This window comes from Nomia melanderi, chromosome 4 (assembly GCF_051020985.1).
Source record: "Nomia melanderi isolate GNS246 chromosome 4, iyNomMela1, whole genome shotgun sequence".
Classification (NCBI taxonomy): domain Eukaryota; kingdom Metazoa; phylum Arthropoda; class Insecta; order Hymenoptera; family Halictidae; genus Nomia; species Nomia melanderi.
Genome location: NC_135002.1, coordinates 176,736 through 199,241, shown reverse-complemented (window position 1 = coordinate 199,241; position 22,506 = coordinate 176,736). Strand labels below are relative to the sequence as shown.

The 22,506-nt window shown below is 43.4% G+C and overlaps 4 protein-coding genes across 22 annotated transcripts in view; 2 read left to right on the top strand and 2 right to left on the bottom strand.

Annotated features, from left to right (window-relative positions):
* Positions 1–2,246, bottom strand: part of LOC116434763 (putative RNA-binding protein Alsin2) — a 6,593-nt gene extending 4,347 nt beyond the window's left edge. For 13 of the 15 annotated variants that reach the window (XM_076366704.1, XM_076366706.1, XM_076366711.1 and 10 more), the window contains exons 1-2: positions 1,597–1,651; positions 1,330–1,424 (exon numbers count right to left, since the gene is read on the bottom strand). Coding sequence is in view for 2 of the 15 variants with exons in the window: in XM_031993455.2 (XP_031849315.1) it covers positions 1,330–1,424; positions 1,597–1,657 (156 nt within the window). In the remaining 13 variants the exon portion in view is untranslated. Of the gene's footprint in view, positions 1–1,329; positions 1,425–1,596; positions 1,818–2,166 lie in introns of those variants that run through there. The other 2 variants (XM_031993455.2, XM_031993456.2) reach the window with 2 other exon arrangements.
* Art4 (arginine methyltransferase 4) lies at positions 2,235–10,958 on the top strand. 2 transcript variants are annotated; one of them, XM_031993448.2, is made up of 8 exons: positions 2,235–3,199; positions 3,853–3,993; positions 4,054–4,548; positions 4,621–4,887; positions 4,976–5,198; positions 5,299–5,582; positions 5,765–5,901; positions 6,214–10,958. In XM_031993448.2, the coding sequence occupies exons 1-8, from the start codon at positions 3,067–3,069 to the stop codon at positions 6,340–6,342; spliced, it is 1,809 nt and encodes a 602-aa protein (XP_031849308.1). In that variant the 5' UTR covers positions 2,235–3,066; the 3' UTR covers positions 6,343–10,958. The 2 variants fall into 2 exon arrangements, with proteins under 2 accessions (XP_031849308.1, XP_031849310.1); XM_031993450.2 differs by having other exon boundaries at positions 2,237–3,199; positions 6,232–10,958.
* Positions 6,295–22,506, bottom strand: GlcAT-P (Glucuronyltransferase P). Of its 4 annotated transcripts, XR_004236618.2 has the most exons (7): positions 22,360–22,506; positions 19,215–19,444; positions 18,700–19,096; positions 18,365–18,610; positions 18,200–18,289; positions 14,818–18,037; positions 6,295–6,428 (listed from the first exon to the last, which is right to left on the bottom strand). XR_004236618.2 is itself a non-coding variant. In XM_076366672.1 (6 exons), exons 2-6 carry the CDS (start codon positions 19,428–19,430, stop codon positions 17,601–17,603), a joined length of 1,386 nt encoding a protein of 461 aa, XP_076222787.1. In that variant the 5' UTR covers positions 19,431–19,444; positions 21,811–21,912; the 3' UTR covers positions 14,124–17,600. The 4 variants fall into 4 exon arrangements, 3 of the variants coding, with proteins under 3 accessions (XP_076222787.1, XP_076222786.1, XP_031849313.1); XM_076366672.1 differs by lacking the exons at positions 6,295–6,428; positions 22,360–22,506 and adding an exon at positions 21,811–21,912 and having other exon boundaries at positions 14,124–18,037; XM_076366671.1 differs by lacking the exons at positions 6,295–6,428; positions 22,360–22,506 and adding an exon at positions 21,158–21,796 and having other exon boundaries at positions 14,124–18,037.
* Alg10 (alpha-1,2-glucosyltransferase Alg10) lies at positions 12,231–14,045 on the top strand. The gene is made up of 4 exons (XM_031993451.2): positions 12,231–12,413; positions 12,615–12,957; positions 13,030–13,172; positions 13,258–14,045. The coding sequence occupies exons 1-4, from the start codon at positions 12,231–12,233 to the stop codon at positions 13,993–13,995; spliced, it is 1,407 nt and encodes a 468-aa protein (XP_031849311.1). The 3' UTR covers positions 13,996–14,045.

The following is a 22,506-nucleotide window of genomic DNA, read 5'->3' as shown; positions in this document are numbered from 1 at the left end:
ATTCGGATCGGCCTTTTGTCGCATAATTTCATTCTTACGTTGAAATTTATCGTGCTCGTGTATCGACTCTCTTCGATAGCGTTCTTCGATCAAGTAAATATATTTTATAGCTTTCGGTATTTAGGAGTATACGAAACATTAAACTGAGACTTAACAAACACCCTTTGGACCAATTCGCACAAGATGACAAAGAAATGCGCGAAGCAGTATTAATGTGATATGTTTACTATCATTTTGAAAGAGTGCTTCTACTAAAACCTTACGGTTGTAATGTTTATGATTTCCTGCGAGTATTATTCTTTCGTAATTGTACAGGGCCATTACTTGGAGAGTAGATTAAATTACAGCATATTCCCTAATGTTTATAGGGAAAAAGTGGAATAAGTCGCTAATTTTACCACAATAAAATTAACAAATTTCTATCCAATACTATTTTGCCAAATTTAATGCGTACGGTCGATTGTAATATCTCTTCCAACGTTTAGTCTATAATCAAATATTACAAACTTTGTGAAATCAGTTTGCGAACAAACCAAAGAAACAATTCCACTTTCTTCCTCCACCATGAGAATCTAAGGAGTGAGTGATTCCCTGTTATTACAGTATGCTGCCCCGTGTTGCACTTCAACGCCTATCTAGTGGGAATTGATCGGAATCAATTCTTGAAGTACATTACGCAAACACCATCCTATTGTATGCACATCGCAAAACTGATTCTTATTAGCTAATTTCTTGTGTCATCTCTAAAACTAATCAGACCAATTGGCACTGATGAAAAAAGCACTATGCACAATATATCCTTTGTCACATTATTATAATTACTTACATCTTTAGCATAAGTATTTTTTAAGAAATTTTTACTTTTGGAAAAGCTCAAAGTACAAACAATCAGACTCATTTCTGTCTTCGACTATACGCGTAAACGATCGTGGTTACAGGATCCAAAGTAAAGACGATAATCGATAATTACTAAAACTAAATAAAATAAAATGACATACTTGTACGTGTACGTATACTACACTCTTCTGGATTAAGAAATTTTAATAAAAAACACACATTAACGATACAATGCAATACAATACAATACTTTCACAGTGGATAATGTACCGAAAAGACAAGTTTGCTAATCGAATTAAAGCATTTGAATTGTGTAACCACTTAGAACTAAGCGAGAAAGTACGATAATAACAGTGGAAAGAAATGTCTGACTGCTATTACAGTAATGTGAGGGAATATTAGAAATTCATACAAAATGCTCTGTAATAGCGCATTAGTGCCAACGGTGTGTCACTCGTATTCCAATATGTGCTAATATCAAATTGAGCTCACCGTCGACGATAAGATTTCGTGTGGACAGCACGCCAACAAAAAACTCTTGCAGACCTTTGGATCGGAGTACTTCACTTGAAATTTGTTATTTTCACCTGAAAATTTACAATACGCATTAATAACAATACCACCTAATTGAATATAGAGTGCTTGTATCGGTGAAAGTGTAGGCCACCATCTTGTATTTTTGTGGGAGATTTCAGACGATTGTAAATAACAGCATTACGAGGAACGATTCTGCTCTTCTTCTAAACGAATAATACGTACCATTCCGTCCTGTGCCCATTAATTGATCAAGCATAGCTCGCATTTGATCGTGAGCCGTCATTTTTCCGACAAAATGCAATACTTTCGATGCACTGTCAAAAATGGGGGAGAGCAACCAGCCACGCCGCCAGTCTTCGAGTTTCGAGTTATCAGCCAACTCTTACTTATCGATCAGAGTATCGCCGGAACACTGTCGTGTGCGCAAAGCTCGTTCTAGAAAACAGAAAACTTTCCAGCTATGTATTGTCACGACCAATGGCTTTGCAGATCTCGCGTACATGCTTGGAAACTTCTCGTTCATTGGTCAGCCTTTCAGCCTTGATTACACATTTTTTACTCGAATCGTTATTAATTACCATTAACGTGCTTACAAGAATATTAAATCTTTTTAAATAGACGTTACACCTTCGCTTACTATGGAAGGAAACAAAGTCCTACTACTATTGGAAATTTTTCGCGTAACGTGGAGGTTGGATTGCAAGTTGGTACTACAACTATTATTTTGTCACTAGACTTTCCGAATCTCTTTCAAATAATTTCAAATAAATCACACATAGGTGTCTAACTTACTTCCCTCGAGCTGGTAACCGAAAAACAGCGTCCCCCCACTGTCTCTACTCAAGGAGCTGTCCGAGACTGTGCGTATGGGAGCGGTTCTCTGTATAGAGTTCAAACAATAGGCAAAACTAGGAGGTATGGAGAGGGTAACTTTTCGCGAAGGGAGTGTCATTATAGTGTCCGCGGGCACCGATTCGGACACCCTTCGAATAAGTTCATTCCAAAGTGGAAGATCGGCCATTCGCTCGACAACATAAATACATGCGTCGACATCGTAGAGTCGAAGACATCGGGAATAAACAATAGCAACGACAGAACGCCAGTCACGTGACAGGCATCTTATTGGCCCACTTCTTTACTGGTTTATTTTTCAAAATTAGTAGACGAAATGTTCTGCTCGAAAATGTTGTGCAGTCGAAGGCCATAGTTTTCGCTTCTATCCTAAAACTGTTCTTTCTTCGATGAGGACATACCTGAGCACTCCGCGTGCCTTCTCCTAACAATAACAAAGGGGAATGACAATTCGTCGTACGAAGCGAAACAGTGAAAACGCGACTTGAAACGTTGTATCCGGTGAAACGTGAAATGAACGCTTCGAGCAGTTCTTTCAGTGTATTGCGGATCTAGGGAGTTGAATTAGGTATATATTCGGTGTGCTAGTGACCCTAGTGCGCGTGTGTAATACGCGCCGGGGGTGGTTAGTCGACGGTACAGTGTGCGAACGTGAAAAATTGCGATTTCGGTTGAGTTTTCTTTCGTATTCGTCGTGTAAACTGTATCCAGAGGGACGACAATTCATATTCTTTTTTTTTCGTCAAACAACCTCTCGAGAAACGACTGTCGAGATAGAAGTTGAACGCAAGTAAACCGATCGTGCAACTGCAGCGTACAATACGCACGCGGTGTCTAAAAATGGCGAAGGTGTTTCGCGCGGTGACAGTATCGACTTTGTCAAACAATGGACAGTCAACGCCAAAATATAATAAGCCGGTCACACTCAATATCAACTATGATCCGCAAGGTCTCAGCGTCGAGTTCCTCGCAGGTACTGATTCACCTATAAATCATCTTTTGCGAATCGAGTCAGCGTCGTTCTGGAATGGACAACATAACCACACTCCAATCACCGTTTTATATGTTCCTTCTTTGTTGAAATCAAACGTGAATCTACATACCGTACAGTTGTCATTACATTGTTATAAATGAAATTTCGATTATTTATTTATCGCACAGCAGAACATACGACTAATCGGCTATAGTTGTATATACATATATTTTTTTCTTTTCTTTTTTTTTTGTGCGTTGCAATTAAATTTATTGCATATGTTTGAACGGTGATTTGTTTCCTTTTTTTGTTACGCGCGTAATATGAGTTTTTGCGTTTTCATTTCTATAACGGAGCGTGCTTTACATTTTGCTTTTGATTCATCCCTCAAAATGTATTTCTCCATTATATTCTGAAAAGCGCGAGTTTAAGATTTTTTTTGTTTATACTGTTACCGATATACTCGCTTGTAACAACAGCAGACCTTTTTCTTTGCGTTTCAATCGATACGGTTGAAGGGAACATCGAAGAGTGCAAAATTTGTCGAATGCACTTTCTTTTTAGGAGAAAATTAACATAAATTTGGAATATTTTACGAGATATCTTGTAGTTGGAAATAATTCTAGTCTTTTTGTTCTTACCTGTCACGACAGGGGACTCGAATGGAAGAGAAAAGGCGACATTATTGGAATTTCCAGTAACACCTAGTACCGAATGCTCTAGAGTATCGTCGAGAAGTTACGTATTCACATTAGACACGGATAGTTTACTTGTAACGCTTGCCAGTGAAACAGGTATGCCAATCGAAGAAATTATATTACTATAGGCTATTAATACGAATACTCTTTACACAGATTTTCGAAACTTTCATTCGCAAATACTGAAACTGAAGAATGGCAAAGGCGTGTCTGCATTTAACGAAAGAACAGAAGAATCTTCCGCGATGCAGTATTTTCAGTTTTACGGCTACCTCTCGCAGCAACAAAACATGATGCAGGATTACATTAGAACTAGTACATACCAGAGAGCAATTCTGGGAAATCTGTCAGATTTTAAGGACAAAGTAGTGTTAGACGTAGGCGCAGGGTCTGGAATATTGTCGTTCTTCGCGGTTCAAGCAGGCGCGAAGAAAGTGTACGCGGTAGAAGCGAGTAACATGGCGAATCACGCGGAACTGCTCGTTGCTGCGAATAATTTATCGGATAAAATTATCGTCATAGCTGGTAAAATAGAAGAAATTGAATTACCCGAACTAGTAGATTGTATAGTAAGCGAACCGATGGGTTATATGTTATACAATGAAAGAATGCTTGAAACTTATCTCCATGCAAAGAAATGGTTACTACCAGGTAAATACTCGCGAACATTTTATAAATTTCTATTTAATTTCTTTCTCTATAGCTGACACGATATTGATACAGGTGGAAGGATGTTTCCTTTGCGCGGTGATCTTCACATCGCACCGTTTTCCGACGAGAACCTTTATATGGAACAATTTAATAAAGCTAATTTTTGGTATCAAACCTGTTTCCACGGTGTAGATCTTTCCGCAATGAGGAACAATGCGATGAAAGAATATTTTAGACAACCAATCGTCGACACTTTTGATATAAGAATTTGTATGGCTAAGTCTATCAGACATATAGTAGACTTCCAAACTGCTAATGAGACTGATTTACATAAAATAGGTGAACACTCGTGTCTTTGTTCGATACGGCTCTATCTTATAGAAGCACGTATAACGAAACGTACTCGATATATCGTTTGTTTTTGCAGAAATCGATGTCGATTTTCATATACTAGAAAGTGGCACGTGTCACGGGCTTGCATTTTGGTTTGACGTTGCATTTATCGGTTCAACGCAACAAGTTTGGTTAAGCACAGCTCCCACGGAACCTCTAACGCATTGGTATCAAGTGCGTTGCCTCTTGGAGAATCCGTTATTCTGTAAAAGTGGTCAGCTGTTATCTGGGAAGGTGATTCTTATAGCGAACAAAAGGTGAAATTGTATAACGATATCAACACGATAGCTGAACGTTGTAAAGGTTAACGCGTGTACCTCTACGAAAGTGAGTTTTACAAAAATGTATGAATTTTAGACAATCGTACGACGTAACGATAGACTTGAAGCTAGAAGGGACAAACATGGAAAGCAGCAGTAATACGTTGGATTTGAAGAATCCATACTTCAGATATACAGGTGCAGCGGCACAACCGCCTCCGGGTTTAAATAATACCTCGCCCAGTGAATCCTACTGGACGACTTTAGATGCACAGGGTGCTAGGCAAGCAGTTAACATGGTCAACGGAATGTCGGTGAACGGTCTGGGCGAAGTTTCTATGGATGCAACTGCAGTAAATCCCGGAAATTTACTCGCGATAGGTAAGAACGTAGGTTAAGGCTGTCCGAGAGTATACGGGTTTATATCGGACCTTTTATTCCAGGTATACATAGAATGCACAAACGTCTATACAGATGATTTCATTTATTCGAATAACCGGCACGTTTACAAATTAATTCCCCATGCTAGCAACCTTTCGTCTAACTTACCGTGTATTCTTCAGGAGGCCAACCAAATATTCATCCCGGTTCAATTTCGAGCACCGGCCGAGGGCGAGTAGGTGGCACGGCGACGAGCACGCAAGCAGCCCAATTAATAGGCGGTGGAATTACTCCGAACATGTTCACTTCTCCCGCTACGGTAAGTTTACGATAAAGACGATTTCAATTTCCAGCGAGCTAGCCACCTTCCAAGTTCTATACACCGGCTCGATGAATATTTTTCCATGCCATCACACGCGCGAGAGAGAGAAAGACGTGTGGTGGGATGGACAACTATTCGAATACACCGTGTGTAAATGTGTGCAACAGTTTGTTTCGTGTAGAAAAGAAAAGAAAAGAAAAGAAAAGAAAGTAAACGTCTGTGCAGAATAGCTCGCTAAACTCATTCGTATATCAATGTGCAAAAGGATACTAAAGTGTACGCCTGCCTGCGTGGTCTTTCGCGCTACAGCTTGGTGTTACTTTCCAGCAATCGCTGGTCCTTGGCAATACCTCGCATTATCCAGTGAATCCCAGTTTGATGATCGGCGATTACGTGACACCTGGTAACGGCATATCGTCTCAAGCGTATCGGCAATGATCAATGGTGAAATCATTTTGCACCGACTATTCCCACACGGCGAAACAGTCGAGCGACTGGCATAGCGGTAGCGATACCGGGGACACCTGTAACAACAAACAGTGCCGCAAGTTGGTGTTTAGTTCTCCGGCAAGCAAGTTACGACTCTCGTCCGCCGTTCGAATTTTACACGCGGTTAATCTGGTCAGCCTTCATTCGGGCGCTGGCCAGACGAATAACAAACACAACAACTTTGCTTATTTGAACAAAGTCATTGTTGGTTCCGGATTCGGACTCGGACTCGGACTCGGGCTCGGACTCGGGCTCGGATGGACCGCCAGAAGAAACAAGTCGCAATGGGAGGCACGTTGGAGGAAAGTGCGAACCGTCCTCTCGTAGTCGTCACGTCATTTTCACATAGTTGTCCTTTATTTAATTGCCCGCTCGAAGATTCGATCTTCCAAATCCAGCGAAGCGCATGCTTGCCAAACGTATTTGAACAAAAACTAATGATATTTTTTAACGACAATACCGTTCACCACCGTATCGTTTTACGAACTCCTAACGCATGATTTTGTATATCGGTATGCTTGACGACGAGGACACGGTATATATAGGGGGCCAAAACCCACTCTCCAACATTTTCTTCTTTCCGTCACACGGTCTAGGTGCTCTCCTTACTCTTTAGTCGGTTTAGAGGGAATTCCGGGTGGTTTCTCGTTTCCGTACACGCCCAACGAACGCGTAAGTGTCGAGGTTTTTAACGAATATACATACATATATAACATATATATATATATATATATATATATATATATATATATATATATATATATATATATATATTCCACGTATAGTTTTCCTTTTCTCGCAAGACCGTTACTTTAGAACGTGTGACGAGAGATATTTCACGAGGTATCGCGGTTGCCCTGTATCTCGCCTGTGATCAAAGCAATCTTAAGCGTAAATTATGTTGCGATGTATTTTTAATTTACTCTTATCCTTTTGCTTGTCACTCGACACATACTTTTCAACTATTTGTAAACCGGCTTGGTTGATTTTCAACCCGGAGCGACATTTTTACACGACATTTTTTAGGATAATGTACCATGTTCCCGGATATATATATATATATATACACACACACACACACATACATGCATTCATACACGCGCGCGCGCGCACACACACACACGTACACGTACACACATGCGTACATACATACGTACATATATAAGGTGTATCACATAAAGCGATATACTGTGTTTCCTCGGGAATTCTAAACCGCAACGCTCCACCGAACGCTCCGTCGAAATGCCCGATTCGCGTGATCTCGCATGAAACCGTTGGGAAGAATACGTCGTTTCGGCGCTTTGATGCGAGAAACCTAAAGTATCGGTGTCGTTTCGACGTGCTCGGGAGGAGGTTGGGTAGCGACGACGCTAAAAAGGAAAGAAAAGAACATTCTTTGCGTAGCGTGAAGCAAAAATACCATTGTTTCGTTGAAATTTTTTTAAACGGACACGGCAGAGGTTCCATCGTACGCCATTCCATAGAAAACAAAAATGGAGGTCCTCGCCCGTCCGACCCTCTGTCATTGTAAACAAGAATTTTTAAAGAAAACAAACAGTTTTAGAGAAAACATCCGAAAGTACTTCATGCAATACACCCTATATATTTCGAAAAGTGCGAAAGAGCAATAGATCGTCGAAGTTGCGATAACGAAGCACTCTGTGGCGTTGCCTGTTATTTATTCATTCGATTTCCATGGTGGATTCGATTCGATTCGACGTAGCTCTCGTCTACGCTACAGCATGATTTCCATTCAAATCATACAAAAGAGAAGAGAAGAGGAGTGAAGAGGAGAGAAGAGAAGAGAAGAGAAGAGAAGAGAAGAGAAGAGAAGAGAAGAGAAGAGAAGAGAAGAGAAGAGAAGAGAAGAGGAAGAGGAAGAGGAAGAGGAAGAGGAGAGGAGAGGAGAGGAGAGGAGAGAAGAGAAGAGGAACGAAAACAAATTATGATAAATTTTTACAAAGATTATTAACCCTTTGCACTGGAACTCTAATGAAATATTGATTAAATCGTAGATCGTACTCGATGGAAATGAAACCCGAAGCAAGGAATAGGAGGATTTTCTTTGAATATTTAATGTCGAATTAATTAGATTCTATAGATGTAAAGGTTGATATCGAATATCGAATTTTTGTGAATTTTACGGCTGTCGAGTGCAAACGGTTAATATTCGTTCTTGTTTAAGTAAGCGATACTTTCGTTCATTATTTATGATTTAGAAAGTAAAACGATTGTACATAACCGATCGTCACGCGGGTCGACCGTTTAATAATAATCTAAAGGCGCGGCGTGTTTCAGCATGAAATTAACGATAAATTAAGTTGCGATTCGCGGTTTAGCTGATTTGTGTATTATTGCAGTGTACAGACGTAAGCGTAACATGTATAGGCACGGTGTTTCAAATTTCGAACGTCATATTTCTATTACATATCGGCCTTCGGTCAGTAGGATTAATTAATTCTATAATTTTCAACGGTATTTCGACCGTTGTATTAGAACGTCATCTCACCTATACATGTTCCCCGTTTTAATTAGCGGTTTCATTGTGTAACAAACGTTATCCCCTTCCCCGTAAGCTAGAACGAATTTATGCTCATCAATGATTTACCGAAAATTCGTCAAACTACTTTGTTACACGATTAAACGCAGCGTTACGCCTCTTCTTCTTTTTTATATATAGCTATACTATATATAAAAACCCGAAGTAATCGATGAATTATTTAATCCCACAAGGTGACTGCGAATTAATTATACCCCCCGCCCCAAATTACACAGGTAACCTCCCGATAATCAGAGGTGTGCGTTACATCGTGAATTTTTATTATAATAGACTGAGACTGCTGCGTTACGTTGCGAAACAGAGAAAAGAAGACAAACGAACAATCGAAACTTTACTCTCGTCGCTGGTAAAGTTTCAAACCTGAAGCCGATTTTCTTGTTTCTTCTCTGTCTCTTCTCCATTTCTCCTCTCCCTCTCTCTCTCCCTCCCTCCCTCCCTCCCTCCCTCTCCTTCTTTCTCTGTCTCTTTCCGTTTCTCTGTTCGTAGGAATAATGAAATTTGCAAAAACGAATACTCCTGTCGCGCGCGTGATATTCCTGGCGGAAGATGTCGGCGACCCCCTCGTTATCGGAGGATTACCTGTTACCTAAAATAAATTGTACATACGAAACAACGTTTAATCTTTACAGGTTGATCGTCGTATTCAGATCTCGGTGTAATGCTTAAGTCTCGTTAGTTCCTAAGGAGTGCTCTTTCATTTGTTATCTGCACAAGCTTGCTTTTATACAACAAGTTGACCGTCGTCTCTCGCGCACCTCGGAAATGAGAAATTTCGGGCTAAAAGGAAACGGAAAGAAAAGATCCGACTTGAGGATAACTTGTAGTATTACGGTTAACAGTTATTAACAGAGAGCGTCTAATAATCAAGAATGTATTATATTTTCTACTCGTACTGTACTCTTTCCATTGATTTACTATCGTTCTCCGTCAAACGATCGTGTTCATTTATCTTTTTCTCGTTTAATTATTTAACGCGTCGTTTCGATGAAACGCGATGCCAATGGAAGAAAAAGCTGCGAGAAAGGGGCAGAGAGGGAGAAAAGAAAGGAAGGACTGTAAATAACTCGCGAAAGTTCTCTACGGTGTTTACTTAAGGTACGATTCTAGTTTTACGGAGTATAGAATTTTGTTTAGTGTGCGTGTTCAGCGTTTGAAATCGTTTCGACTGCAGGCATTCCACAAGTGCTGATAACTGATAACCATACACTGCGGATATCTTGTGCACGGTACATAAAGAAGGTACAGAAAGAAGGTACAGAAAGAAGCTACAGAAAGAAGCTACAGAAAGAAGCTACAGAAAGAAGCTACAGAAAGAAGCTACGGAAAGAAGGGAGAACCGAAGTCGGAAGTCGAGTGCACTCGCGCAAGGATCCGCAATGTATCAACAACAATTGTATCGATTCGTTGTTTGTATCAAGAAATGTGCTTCTTCCAGTGTCTTGTTCTTTCTCTTTTCAAGAGTACGAGAGAACATTCAAAGCAATATGTAGAATTGAACGCCTATAAAAGTATTAGTTGTATACTGTGCATGTTTCAGTTTTCCAATAGGAGAGACAAAAGATTGAGTAAACCTAAGCATACATTTTGATATTTCCTTTTTATTTCTCTTTTTCTAGATATTGCTTTCAGTGTCGGCGCGCGTGCCTCCGCAGGCGCGTTCCCATTATTTCGTAATAGGGAATTATTAATGACTGAAAGATACAAAATGTCTCAGGTAGCCATGCGAGTTCGGAGGATGATGTTTACAAACACTTTCTCTCACCATTACTTTCTATTTCTACGGGGGCGTGTTCGTCGAGAATTTTAAGGTTCGCGTAAAATTAAGTTCTCCCCGGTAAGACCACACGTCGTAGTCTTCATAGTCTTCATAGTCTTCATAGTCTTCATAGTCTTCATAGTCTTCGTAATATTCGACGAAATAAACTACGGTATTGCTTTTCGAAAACCAACCTCACGTTTTACAATCAAATAAACGTACACCTGTGTGTATTTGTTGCAATGATAATGATCTTACGTTTCACTGTCGAACAACGTACCGCTCTCTATACTTGACAATCTCTTTCCTACCGATATACATACATATATATATATATATATATATAAGAAAACAAACAGACATATCGGTGAAACACTGCTACGATTAAGATAGTCGCAACACCGAAACTCCGACATCGGAAATGCTCTCTCTATCAGGAATATAGAAAATATATGTATTAAGAATCTGCCTACATTCCGGATCGACTTTCCTGTGTGCCAGGAACGAATCAGGTAGTATAGAATCAAATTGAACCTATCTTTCCAACGGTACGCCAAGAAAAAGAATTGTCAAGAGCCAAAAGCAAGCCAAACCTAGAAGTACTATGATTTTCAAAGCGTTTACCGTACACGCTTAATTTTACTTGAAATCTTCTGCAATTTCATTGCTACCGTTCACTGCGATAAATACGCTGATCGATACTTGTTCATTTCTACTATATATATATATATATATATATATAACTATTATATATATATATAAACTGTATCGTTCTTGTATTTTCCATAGAATTCCGTTCAACGAAACAAGAGAGAGACTAGCACAACAACGTTTCAGTGATGAGAATTATGCATTGCAACAAGTTTGCCTAATCGTTACGATCCACTGATTTGTAAAGTTTTGTATTCTGCCAACGTTTTTACATATATATATAGCAAGAAAAGAAAAACGAATGCTACTCGGACTGTTTCATCCTGAATCTGAGTACAAGTTACAATAAACTTATTTATCTCGATAATCTAGTAAACATTCATTTCTAAATAACTCGTAACACGTTCGTTCCAGTTCGTTTCGGGAACAAGCCGTACTTTCAACGAGCAGGTTTGCCCGCGAAACGTTCAATTCGTATTTCGAACGAGTATCGATACGCGACGACGTCGACAACTCGCGGCGTCAACTTTAAAGAGCCGCGCGGAGAAAAGTTCTGGCAACGTGATCAACGGAAACTCGACGAATCTCCGATTATCGGTGGCAACGCGTCTCGTTTCCGACGGTATATTATTTCTCGGTACGATTCAAATGAATTCGAGAGTTTACGCGACACTTCATCCATGCGATCGTGCAACGGCACGACACGCGTACACGAGTAGAACGATCGTCTCAGGTTATGATGCGTTCGCTCCAGTGAAATTTTTCAGTCTTCGTTGCAATAGAAATTAACCGACACGCTTTTCATTGCCATTCTACGGATCCTTAAACCATACAGATAGCTCGTTTCCTTTTCTCGTTGTCATTGTCAAAATGACGAACGTTCCGGTGAAAGTTCAAGAGTCTCGAGTTCTACAAAAATTTGCAATCTTACTGCTGTCCTCGTGTGTCGTTATATTATTCCTTTATCTGAATCATGTGCAACCGTATTATTTCATTGACGAGGTTTTCCACGTACCTCAAACATTGCAGTATTGTGCCGGAAATTTTACACAGGTACGTTTTTGGTTTTCAATTCCTTTTTCCGTTCTCGTCTCTCGTTCTTTGTTGCGCGTAACGTTTGCAATCTATGGAGGTTAGGTTACACGAGAAAGAGTATTCCATCGTTTGTTTCTCCCGTGTAACGATTCGTGCGGCAACTTTCGTTAATTATTCCAAAAATAAGATATTCGAATACATCGAACGCATTATTTTCAGTGGGATTCGAAAATTACCACCTTGCCTGGGTTGTACTTGCTCGCAACCCTAATATTGTCGCCTCTGAATATTTGTACCATCTTTTACATGAGATGCATCAATTTACTCGGAACGTTTGCCAATTTTTATCTCGCTTATAATATAATCAAACATATTGCAATAATTCGTGAAACGAAAAGATGGGACAATTGGAAAAACCTGATGGTGGCTTCTAACGTTATGCTTTTCCCACCTTTGTTCTTCTGGCATTTTCTGTACTATACCGATGTTGTCTCCGTTAATGCAGTATTATTAATGCTATTGCTACATTTACGTAAAAAGTTTATAATGGCAGCCGTTATAGGTATGTATGAGAAGGTGGTACGGTAAAATGAAATATAACTTGTAAACTAAAATTCTAATCGATAATGTCCAGGTCTGTCGTCTATAATAATTCGGCAAACGAATATCGTTTGGGTCGCGTTCGTTGCCTTGGAGCTTTTTCTCAATTTATTAGATCCAAAAGAACACGATAAATCAATGCTATCGCAAGAGTGTAATTCGTTTGTCCACTTGAGAGTGAGTAGTTATCCGTTAAGAACGCTACGGCGTAGCTTTAATTCTGGTGTTTCATTAAATTTTTTGTTTGTTGTGTAATTTTTAGCTACTGTGGAAAAAGGTAATGGAAGAAGCGTCTCGCGGATGGGCTGCGTTTTCCAAATTTATTAGTGAAATTATTATACGGTTGCTTCCATACGCAACCGTATGTGTAACATTTCTTGGATTTATCTTTTGGAACAAGGGTATAGTGGTAGGAGATCGTACAGCTCATGTTCCGACCATTCATATTCCACAGTTATTCTATTTTTCCGCTTTCGTTTCTTGCTTCTTATGGCCGTATACGATAATTCATTGGAAATCATACTTAAACTTTATTCGAGCACACTGGATCGTTCATAGCTGTCTTTTAGTAGTTTTCGTTCTAATAGTTCGTTTCGACACTCTCGTTCATCCGTACATGTTAGCCGACAATAGGCATTACTTATTTTACTTTTGGAATAAGTTAATGGGAAGATACGAGTTATTCAAGTATCTGTTAATACCTGTTTACTCGTTTACCTTGTACGCTATGTTTCATAGAATGGGACATTTAAAGTTTGCAACGCGGATTAATTATATTTTCGTGGTATCCGTGGTTCTTATTCCTCAGCTGCTGATAGAACCACGCTATTTCATTACGCCGTACATTCTGTATCGCTTGTTACTCGAAGAACCTAGTGGCTGGCAAATTATTATGGAAACCGTAACTACGTTAGCAGTGAATTTTGTACAATTCTATATTTTTGTTAGCAAGACATTTTATTGGAACGACGAAATTCATCCTCAAAGGATATCATGGTGAAAGAAAACTCGATGCTACGTATGAAATATATTGTCTAATTTGCATACTAACGTGTCACAAGAATACTCTACCCTTCCATTTTCTTTTCGTCTCTCGTGTCTGTGGTAAAAGCGAACAATTTTCAGATATGTTATTTAATGTAGAATATCACAACATCATTTATTACTTTTGTTACATTTCTCTATGGAGGAACAGTAATTAACTAATCAACCGTGAATTGTCGTTCACACGCACGATAGGTCTCTCTTATCGAATACTTTTTCCCTCTAATCTTCCGATTTTCGGTTCCATAAAAAAAGCCACGACTCATCGCATAGCCGAGACGTGTCGCGAACGAAACAACGATACTCGCGTACAAGTACAGCTGTGGAGACTGTACCAAGACTGTCTGCCGCGATACTCGAATAGCATAGACGTTGGCGTTTTTAAAGGTATCCTGCTCAAAAGACTTGCCCTACTCTCGGTTTCCATTGTGGAAAGGAAACCAGGAAACCAGGAAACCAGGAAACCAGGAAACCAGGAGCTTAAGTACGACGCCCCATTACCTTTCTCGTCTGTGACCCGCGTCTCGCTTCGGAAATCTATTAAAAAACCGTTGTCTTTCTGCTTTCAGTCTTATATACGAATTTGTCGGTCAGATTCAAAGACACGCGCGTGCATTACGCTTTTGTCCCCGATTACGGTTACAAGTGTATCGTTACCGGCTTCATTTTCGGACGTACAGTCGATGGAATATATATATATATATATATATATATATATATATATATATATATATATATATATATATATATATATCTATTCGAGCGAGAAATAACTTACGCAATCGTGTACAAGGCATTAGAAACGATCTTCTCTTCGTTCGATCCTCCCAGCACCCTGTCTAATCGACGTATTCCGGATTTTTCCGGTGTTTCCCAGCGATATACATAGAAATTGTAAGATCAAGGTGCCAACAGAATTAAACGAGCGCAGGCATTGTCGACGATCGATGCTCGGAAGCACTTGCATTTCTCCATTTCTCCATTTCTCGTAGCAGAATCGTTTGTCGCGAAACCACTGCATCTCTTCCGTGCGGTGTACACGCGAGAGTCAAGTGTACGAGAATTCACGTAATGGGAATGAAATTATCCGTCGGCCTTGAGTGGCCAGATTAGGTTGCGTCTATCTATGGTAACACAGTAGCGAATCTCGCTAATCCACATTATTACTAGGTCCGTGTTTGTAGCAGTTCCTAAAACTTAGCACCAATCGAGCGACAGTGTACAGCTTGCGACGCAACGTAATTGATAAGTCAAGCAAGCGCCGAACCGAGAGAGTTTACGCGAAGCGTTGCAACTACACAGGCGAACCATCTTACATCGGTGTGTGTGTGTGTGTGTGTGTGAATCAGCAGTTTCATAACAGAATCTGAAATGAAAATCTGTATCCTGTTCGATCGCGCGAATCGATTTCTTCGGAGAATCAGAGTTTGCTTTCTCGTTGGCGAAAATCATTCGAAAACCGAGATAAACCTAAAATAAAACGAACAGAATTTCGATGGTACACGAGCGCGATCCGACGCGCGATTCGCTCCAGACAGATGGCCGTTTATCGTCGCGCACGCACACGCTATTCTCGTCCTAGATTTCTGTGTCAAGTACAATTTCATAGATCGCTCGCGTCGCATGGTTTATCGATGATCGAGTAATTACTTCTCCGTACACTCCGTCTCTCTCGTCCCGAGTCGCGCGGCGCTAACAAGATAACGCTCCAATGGTACGCGTCGCGCTCGCTTCTAGCCCACGCGTGCGGATAATTACAGGAAAGTTGGAAATAAATGGTGGCAAAGCAACGGAGTCACGCCTTATTGTCGAGGTTAGCTATTTAGTGCCTTTCAGTTCTGTCCTCCCTTGAACCTGCAAGTAAATCGCGCGTTCGGATACGCCGCTCGTGCACCCTGTACGCGCACGATACAGAAGAAGAAGAAGAAGAAGAAGAAGAAGAAGAAGAAGATATCGTTTGCCCTCGCGCACATCTTAACGACGCTAAAATCCTCCTTATTCGACGAGTTATTGCTTTCACCTACGGATACGCGATATATCCGTTTAATTCGATTCCGAGCAAACTACCGTGACAGACGCGAATCGGTTTAACCGGTGAACCGCGTCTTCTTCGAGCCGAAAATAAATCTCTCTTGGATTTCTACGAAATACATCGAATCGAAGAGATTCTTCGAAACGCGGACAGATGTTCGAAACCGAGAGACTCGCGCGGTTAACCGGTTAACGATTCCCGTCGAACTTTGCGCCCCGGATTATTCGCTTTCAACGAAATTCCGCGCAACGTCGAATCGGGGCGAAGTTAAACACGTTCAGCTACTCGCGATTATTGTACCTAGTTGTTCGAACGTGTAGCGTGTAACGATGCGTTTAGCATCAAGCGGTAGGAGCGTAAAGATTCGATCTTTGATTGATCGTTACGAATAATGAAAAATTCCCTAGAAATCTACAGAATCTAGAGAATCTTCTATACATGTATATTATGTATACATATATCATTTTCTCACTTTGGTAATTATTGTTACTTATTACACGATGTGTGTGTGTGTGTGTGTGTGTGTGTGTGTTTGTGTAGATTTGAAAAGACTGTTGCAATACTGCGTGTCAACAGCTACTTTGGCTTTTCGTTCTCGCTTAATACGTTCCTAAGACTAACCTAAAGTGCGACATTTGAAAAATATCCAAGATGTCCGATTCTCGACAACTCGGGGCTTAGTCGTGTAAATCGTTCAAAGTATCACTCGAGCGTTGTCGCGTTTCTCGACTTTTTACCTAACTACGGATACATTCGATATGAACATTCGTGCTCCGCTGTCGCGAACGATACAATGGTCGTTGTTGCGCGACGTTTCGACCGTTTCGACCGTTTCCCGCGTGCGAAACAAGGAAAAGGAGAAAGCTGTACGAAATACGAAATGAAAATTTGGGAATTCCGAGTGCCGGAGAGTTTTCGTTAGCTACTCTCGACTTTCAGTTTAAAGCTACTCGATATTGAAATAAATACGGTACTCTATAAAACATGGAAGCATCGGACACCGCGAAAGAAAGTGTCTTTATCCGTGCCGCGTACACTCGAGAACAGAATCGGCTATCGTATCGTAGGTCGGTCGTTTAATTTTCGAGCGTTCGATATATCGTTTTATAGATTAGAAAGTAATAGGCTAATACTCGCGTGTAGGACAGTGTAAGTACAAAAGAATAGTCGCGGTTCTCCTACTCGCGCACACCTCGATCTCGCTCGTCGGTTCGATTCTTAGGCATACGTGAAAACCGATGAACGCAAAGCAACGGAATAATTGTACTGGTCGGTAAAAACTCTTTCCATCTCTGGTTTCTTCGCCGCTTTCGATCTCCGTTTCAACGAGCGTTTCAACGAGCGTTTCAACGAGCGTTTCAACGAGCGTTTCTTTGGTTCGAGCCAATCGTCGCGCAACTATTCATCGAATACCGATGTAAATAGTACGGAGGGAGACGTAGATCGCGAGCGAAACAAGAGAAAGAAACGAATCGTCGAAAATAACCGTTCGAGAGAAATAATCGGTACACCGATACCATAGAATTACGCTACTTCAGGCACTGAATCAGTTTGTTTCTCGCGCATATCACACAATCTGTTCCTTTAATCTGACGAGGTTGGTTTCGCTGTAAAGCTTCATGTCGAGAGGCGCGCTGGCCTCGTTCTTTTTGGTTTGCGTGTGCCACGCGAGGATCTTGGTGCAGTTGTCGGCCAGGAACTCGATGTCCTTGGGCTCGAACGGCGCGAGGCTTTTCAGAAATCCGTCCTCCTCGTAGCCAGCCTTGAACGGCATGGTGGCGTTCGGCCTCTGAAGGAGGAATTTCACGTTCACCGCGAACCCTGCCATATCGACGGGGAACTTTCTGCCGGCTATCCAACCGTCGTAAAACCCAACGAACTTTCCGTTCTTGATCACCGGCGAGCTCAAGCCGAATTTCGTGCACAGACCTACGGGGAACATCGAGACCCTGTTCGTCCGACGGATCTGAAATGTCCAATGTTTCGGTTAGAGAGAACTCTCGTTACAGGAACTTTCGCTTCCCCCAGCTCTACCGCTACTACCGCTACTACCGCTACTACCGCTACTACCGCTACTACCGCTACTACCCTTACACTTCTCTTCGTAACCTGATTTCAGAATATATACCTGTGCTCTGTACACGCGTGATCGTGCTCTGCACAACGAGACCGATACGAGCGACGAAACGCGATCTCTCTCCGGTACGTATATTTAACCCTAGAACGAGAGCGGTTCGATTGATCCTCCCCGAGGTTTTCGTTCGGATTACCAATCGACTCGCGCGTCCCCTACCGAGCGAACGGTCATCGCTATCATCGTTTCCGAGACAAACGTTTCCTTCCGTTCGTCGAGCAATCGCGAAAGAGAAAAGATCGGGTACCTCGTCGAAGAGAGCCACGTCGTACGTATTGTCGTCGTCGGCGAAGTAGAAGACACCGTCGGTCGCGTTCGCCCTGATCCATTGCAAGCCGCGGTTCCGATTCGAAACGCCCCGCGGCTTCGCGCCCTTCTTCTGCTTGTACTTTTCGGGCATCGGAGCTGCGACAGACAAAGAAATCGGTGCAATCGATGGCAACGCGCACCATGGACGAAGCCCCTTTCTTCTCGAGGACGATCGGTCTGCTTACCGGTCAGATGGTCGAACTTCAAGCCCGTACGTTCGAGTAGTTCGGTGACTTGCTTGGTGGCGACCGTAGCGTCCTCGATAACGAGCCAATGAACGTTCTTGACCAACATCAGCGTATGGGACATTCTAGTTAATTCCGGGATCTGTTCCGGTCTTCGATAGGTCGGCGTGATTATGTACAAGGGATCCACGGGCTCTTGCCGGTGACGATCGAGCGACGTCCGAGCCTGCGACGTCGCCGATATTTTCGAGATTCTCGATACTCTCGAAGAACTGTTGTTTCCGGCATCGTCGAACGCGTTCTTGTTGAAACGATCGATCAGCTCCTGGATCAGGGACGCCGCTACATCCGGGCTCAGTCCATTCGTCTTCTGAACGCTGCGCACCGCGTTCCTGATCTGCGAACGGGACAGACGAGACGACACCTTTAATCTTTTCGATCTTTTCGACGATTCCAACGAACTTGCCTCGAAGGAATCGGAAAGAGAAACGATCGAGGAAATGCGCTCGATTTACCATTTCTTCCTTCGACTTGGACGTCCTGACGTAACTCTCGACGTCTTCTCGCGAAAAGACCGGATTCTCCTCCGGCGAATCGGCCGAATCGACCGCATCGGCCGCGTTCAAGTCGGCTATCTGATCGAATCGGATGCCCGTCGACAGATGGTACTGGTAGAACACCACGAATACGCCTATTAGCACTATCACTCCCATTTTCATGGATGGCTTCATTATAATATCAGCACCTGCCGGCGAAACAAAAGGACAGGCTTTGTTAGTCGAGCGCGCGTTACCGCGTATAGTTATTAGCGCCGTTCGAATCGGTCGCTCGAGGCCGACGAGCTTCCGATTCGAACAGTTTTTTTCCTTTCCGAACCGAGTTATCGGAGACACCTGAAATATCATGGCAACCGGGGGCTCTCGCGCTCTCGCGCTCTCGCCCTCTTAGCCCTGTTTACACGCTTCGACGAACGTACACCGTATATACCTCGTGTGCACGATAACGATGCAAATGGGGATTTAAGGTTCGTCCGCGAGTTGGTATTAAATTAGGCGGTTCGTTAGACGTCCGTGCGAAGGGAGGCGATAAGATACGCGTTTCCGGTGATACCGCCACCCCCTCGTCTCGATAACCCGCGAAAGCGTCGACCTTTCGGATACCGTTTCGCTGCTATACACGCCTTTGTACGCCTCTACGCGTCGATAGCCGTGCACGGGTTATTGCAGTCTAATCCGACGTACTCGCAGAAAATTCGATCGGTCCACGTTTGTGCGGCTCTACGCTTGCGATACGCGCGATACGCGCGAAACCTCGCCGTGCGCGGAGGTGCACGGCTTCCGGGCTAGTCCCGCGCCCCGTAGCCGAAAGGTCAACGCTACGACCGTCGGATACGCTGCCGAAAATCATCGGTCTCGGCTCCCTTCCTTCGGAAGTTATCGGCGGACGACAGAGGAACCGACGAATTTCAAACTCACGCGCAGCGACCGCTTCCGGCAACGATCTTTCGCGAGAAGGCTACGCCGACTATTTATATTTCTATCTCGTTTCCTGTTGCAGTTTTATCAATCGACCGGCGGCTTCGCGAAGCCTGTAAGCTGGAACCGAATATCCTCGTTCTCGATAGGAATTTGCCCAGTGGTCGCGCGGCTAGCCGAATCCTCGTAGGATAATAGGGTATTCGGCTGTACCCGAGCGGCGTTACGTAAGTCGCGAACGGCCAACGCGTCGCTTCTTCCGTGCACATGTCGCGCCGACCCGACGTCACGTGTGCCGCGAACACGCGCGCGTGTACCTGCTCCACCTCGCACGTGCACCGCCACCCTTCTCTCTCTCTGCTCCCGTTATTCTTCCGTTCCTTCCTTCCTTTTCCTCGATCGCCTTCATTCATCCGTCTCCCTCCCCTACAGTGATTTCCGTTACAGTCCTTTCTCGCGCGAAAGACGCCAACGAGATCAACCCTGCCGTTTTCCGCGCGTTCGTTCGACCACTCTCTCTCTCTCTCTCTCTCTCTTTCTCTCATTCGAATTACTCGCAGCTTCGTTTCGCCGAATAAACTTTTGAATCTGTAAAATTAGATTTTATGGGACGGCCCGTTCGGAATACGATGGAAAGTCGAGAGGAGAAGCAAAAATGTGAAACGCGGCGCGAAACGGGAAACCGTCGCGTTAGATCGATTTTCGCGGAGCATCGATCGCCGATGCCGAAGAACGATACGGCACGAAACGCGAATGCTTCGGGCTCGAGATAATGGAACTTCGATTACCCGATTATATAGGGCACGCCTAATAGTATGGATAAACAGAGTCTTCGCGAATAAGACGAATGGTTCTCGTCGAGCTTCCATCGACGCGTTTATTCCGCAATTTCGAATAAACGAATAGATTCGACGAAACCGACAGGTCGAGCTAAAAAGAACGAGAAAGAATGGAAAACAAGTAAAAAGAAGAAACGTTCTCACCGTAATCTGCATCTAACCGGTGTACGGCGTCACGTATGGAGTCGCGTATGGAGTCGCGTATGGAGTCGCGTGTGGAGTCGCGTATGGCACCGTGGCAGCAACCGATCGTACACGTCTAGTCGAACATGCATCGTCTGGTACTCGTAGAAATTTCGGAACCGTGTTTTCTTAAGGCCCCCCTTATCGTTAGACACCGTTCAACCGGGCTCTCGATGTTGCTTCGCGGAAAGGTGGGGGATGACATTTGAAATTTGCCGCGCGACTCTGGACAGGGCCCCGAGTTGGTCAGACACCGCGCACACGAGGACGTTTCTTTGCGAGCGCACTCGTGTCGTTACGCGCACCGTTCGATTGCGCGTACATATACACAATTGCTGTATTTCGAAATCTACTCGAAACGGTATTTCGAGTAGAAAAGATCGAACGTCCAATTTCCGATTTCCGTCGTAGCCTTCGATGCGATCCCTGGACGATCGATGGAAAAACGTTGCGCGTGGTTCGGCGGTAGGCGAGAATCGAATCGAATCGAATCGCATCGGAACCGTTTCGACGAACGACCGATCGAGCGTCGGCGGACGCGCGATCGAATAATTCCGCGAGGCTGAAGGTTAGAGGTTAGAGATGCGCATCCCTCGCCGCGACGTTACCCGCACCCCGTTTCTAGGTGGCCCGCGAAACCCTGCATTTCTCCAACCCTTTGTCGACTCTTTCGATTCAGCGCCACCACTCGCTGCCAGCGGGCGAACTTTCCCTCGCGATGGAACACGAATCACGGTTGATCGCGTTCGAGGGAGGGAGAGAGAGAGAGAGGGAGGGAGGGAGGGAGGGAGGGAGGGAGGGAGAGAGAGAGAGAGAGAGAGAGAGAGAGAGAGAGAGAGAGAGAGAGAGAGAGAGAGAGAGAGAAATTATTTTGACGAGATCGAAAACTCTACTCGGCGATCGCGCGTTTCCACGAACGGTCGGCCGAATGACCCGGTGCTTTCCGTCGAGTTAGCAGTTACCGATCGATACGACACCGCGTGCTTTTCCTCGGTTGAATCGCATCTCGGCTTAAAATACCGTGTTACGCGCGGTGTCGATCGATAAAGGTCCGCGTTCGATCGCGAAGCGGAGAAACGATGGCGAAAACTGTCGTCGGTCTCGTATAAACGATCTCGTAGCCGCGACAACGTTCGTCCGGAGCAATCGCGCGCGCGACTTACCCGAGAATCGGCGTTCATGCTTCGGTGAGGAGCACTCGTATCCAGTCGGTTCCACTTGGCGCTGTTTGCGTCCAGCGAGAGAGAGGCACTGTCGCTTGTTCGTTAGGTCGGTATCGTTGTCATTTCGCGCGTTTCACTGACGGGGGG

Coding starts and splice junctions, on each gene's coding strand:
- GlcAT-P (XM_076366672.1), bottom strand. CDS start 19,430: ATGAAGCCATCCATGAAAATGGGAGTGATAGTGCTAATAGGCGTATTC. Junction 18,290..18,364: donor TAGCGATGACCGTTCGCTCG/GTAGGGGACGCG, acceptor CTCTCGTTCTAG/GGTTAAATATACGTACCGGA. Junction 18,038..18,199: donor CACGCGTGTACAGAGCACAG/GTATATATTCTG, acceptor TGGACATTTCAG/ATCCGTCGGACGAACAGGGT.
- Art4 (XM_031993448.2), top strand. CDS start 3,067: ATGGCGAAGGTGTTTCGCGCGGTGACAGTATCGACTTTGTCAAACAAT. Junction 5,199..5,298: donor ATTCTTATAGCGAACAAAAG/GTGAAATTGTAT, acceptor TATGAATTTTAG/ACAATCGTACGACGTAACGA. Junction 5,583..5,764: donor CGGAAATTTACTCGCGATAG/GTAAGAACGTAG, acceptor TGTATTCTTCAG/GAGGCCAACCAAATATTCAT.
- Alg10 (XM_031993451.2), top strand. CDS start 12,231: ATGACGAACGTTCCGGTGAAAGTTCAAGAGTCTCGAGTTCTACAAAAA. Junction 12,958..13,029: donor TATAATGGCAGCCGTTATAG/GTATGTATGAGA, acceptor GATAATGTCCAG/GTCTGTCGTCTATAATAATT. Junction 13,173..13,257: donor ATTCGTTTGTCCACTTGAGA/GTGAGTAGTTAT, acceptor TGTAATTTTTAG/CTACTGTGGAAAAAGGTAAT.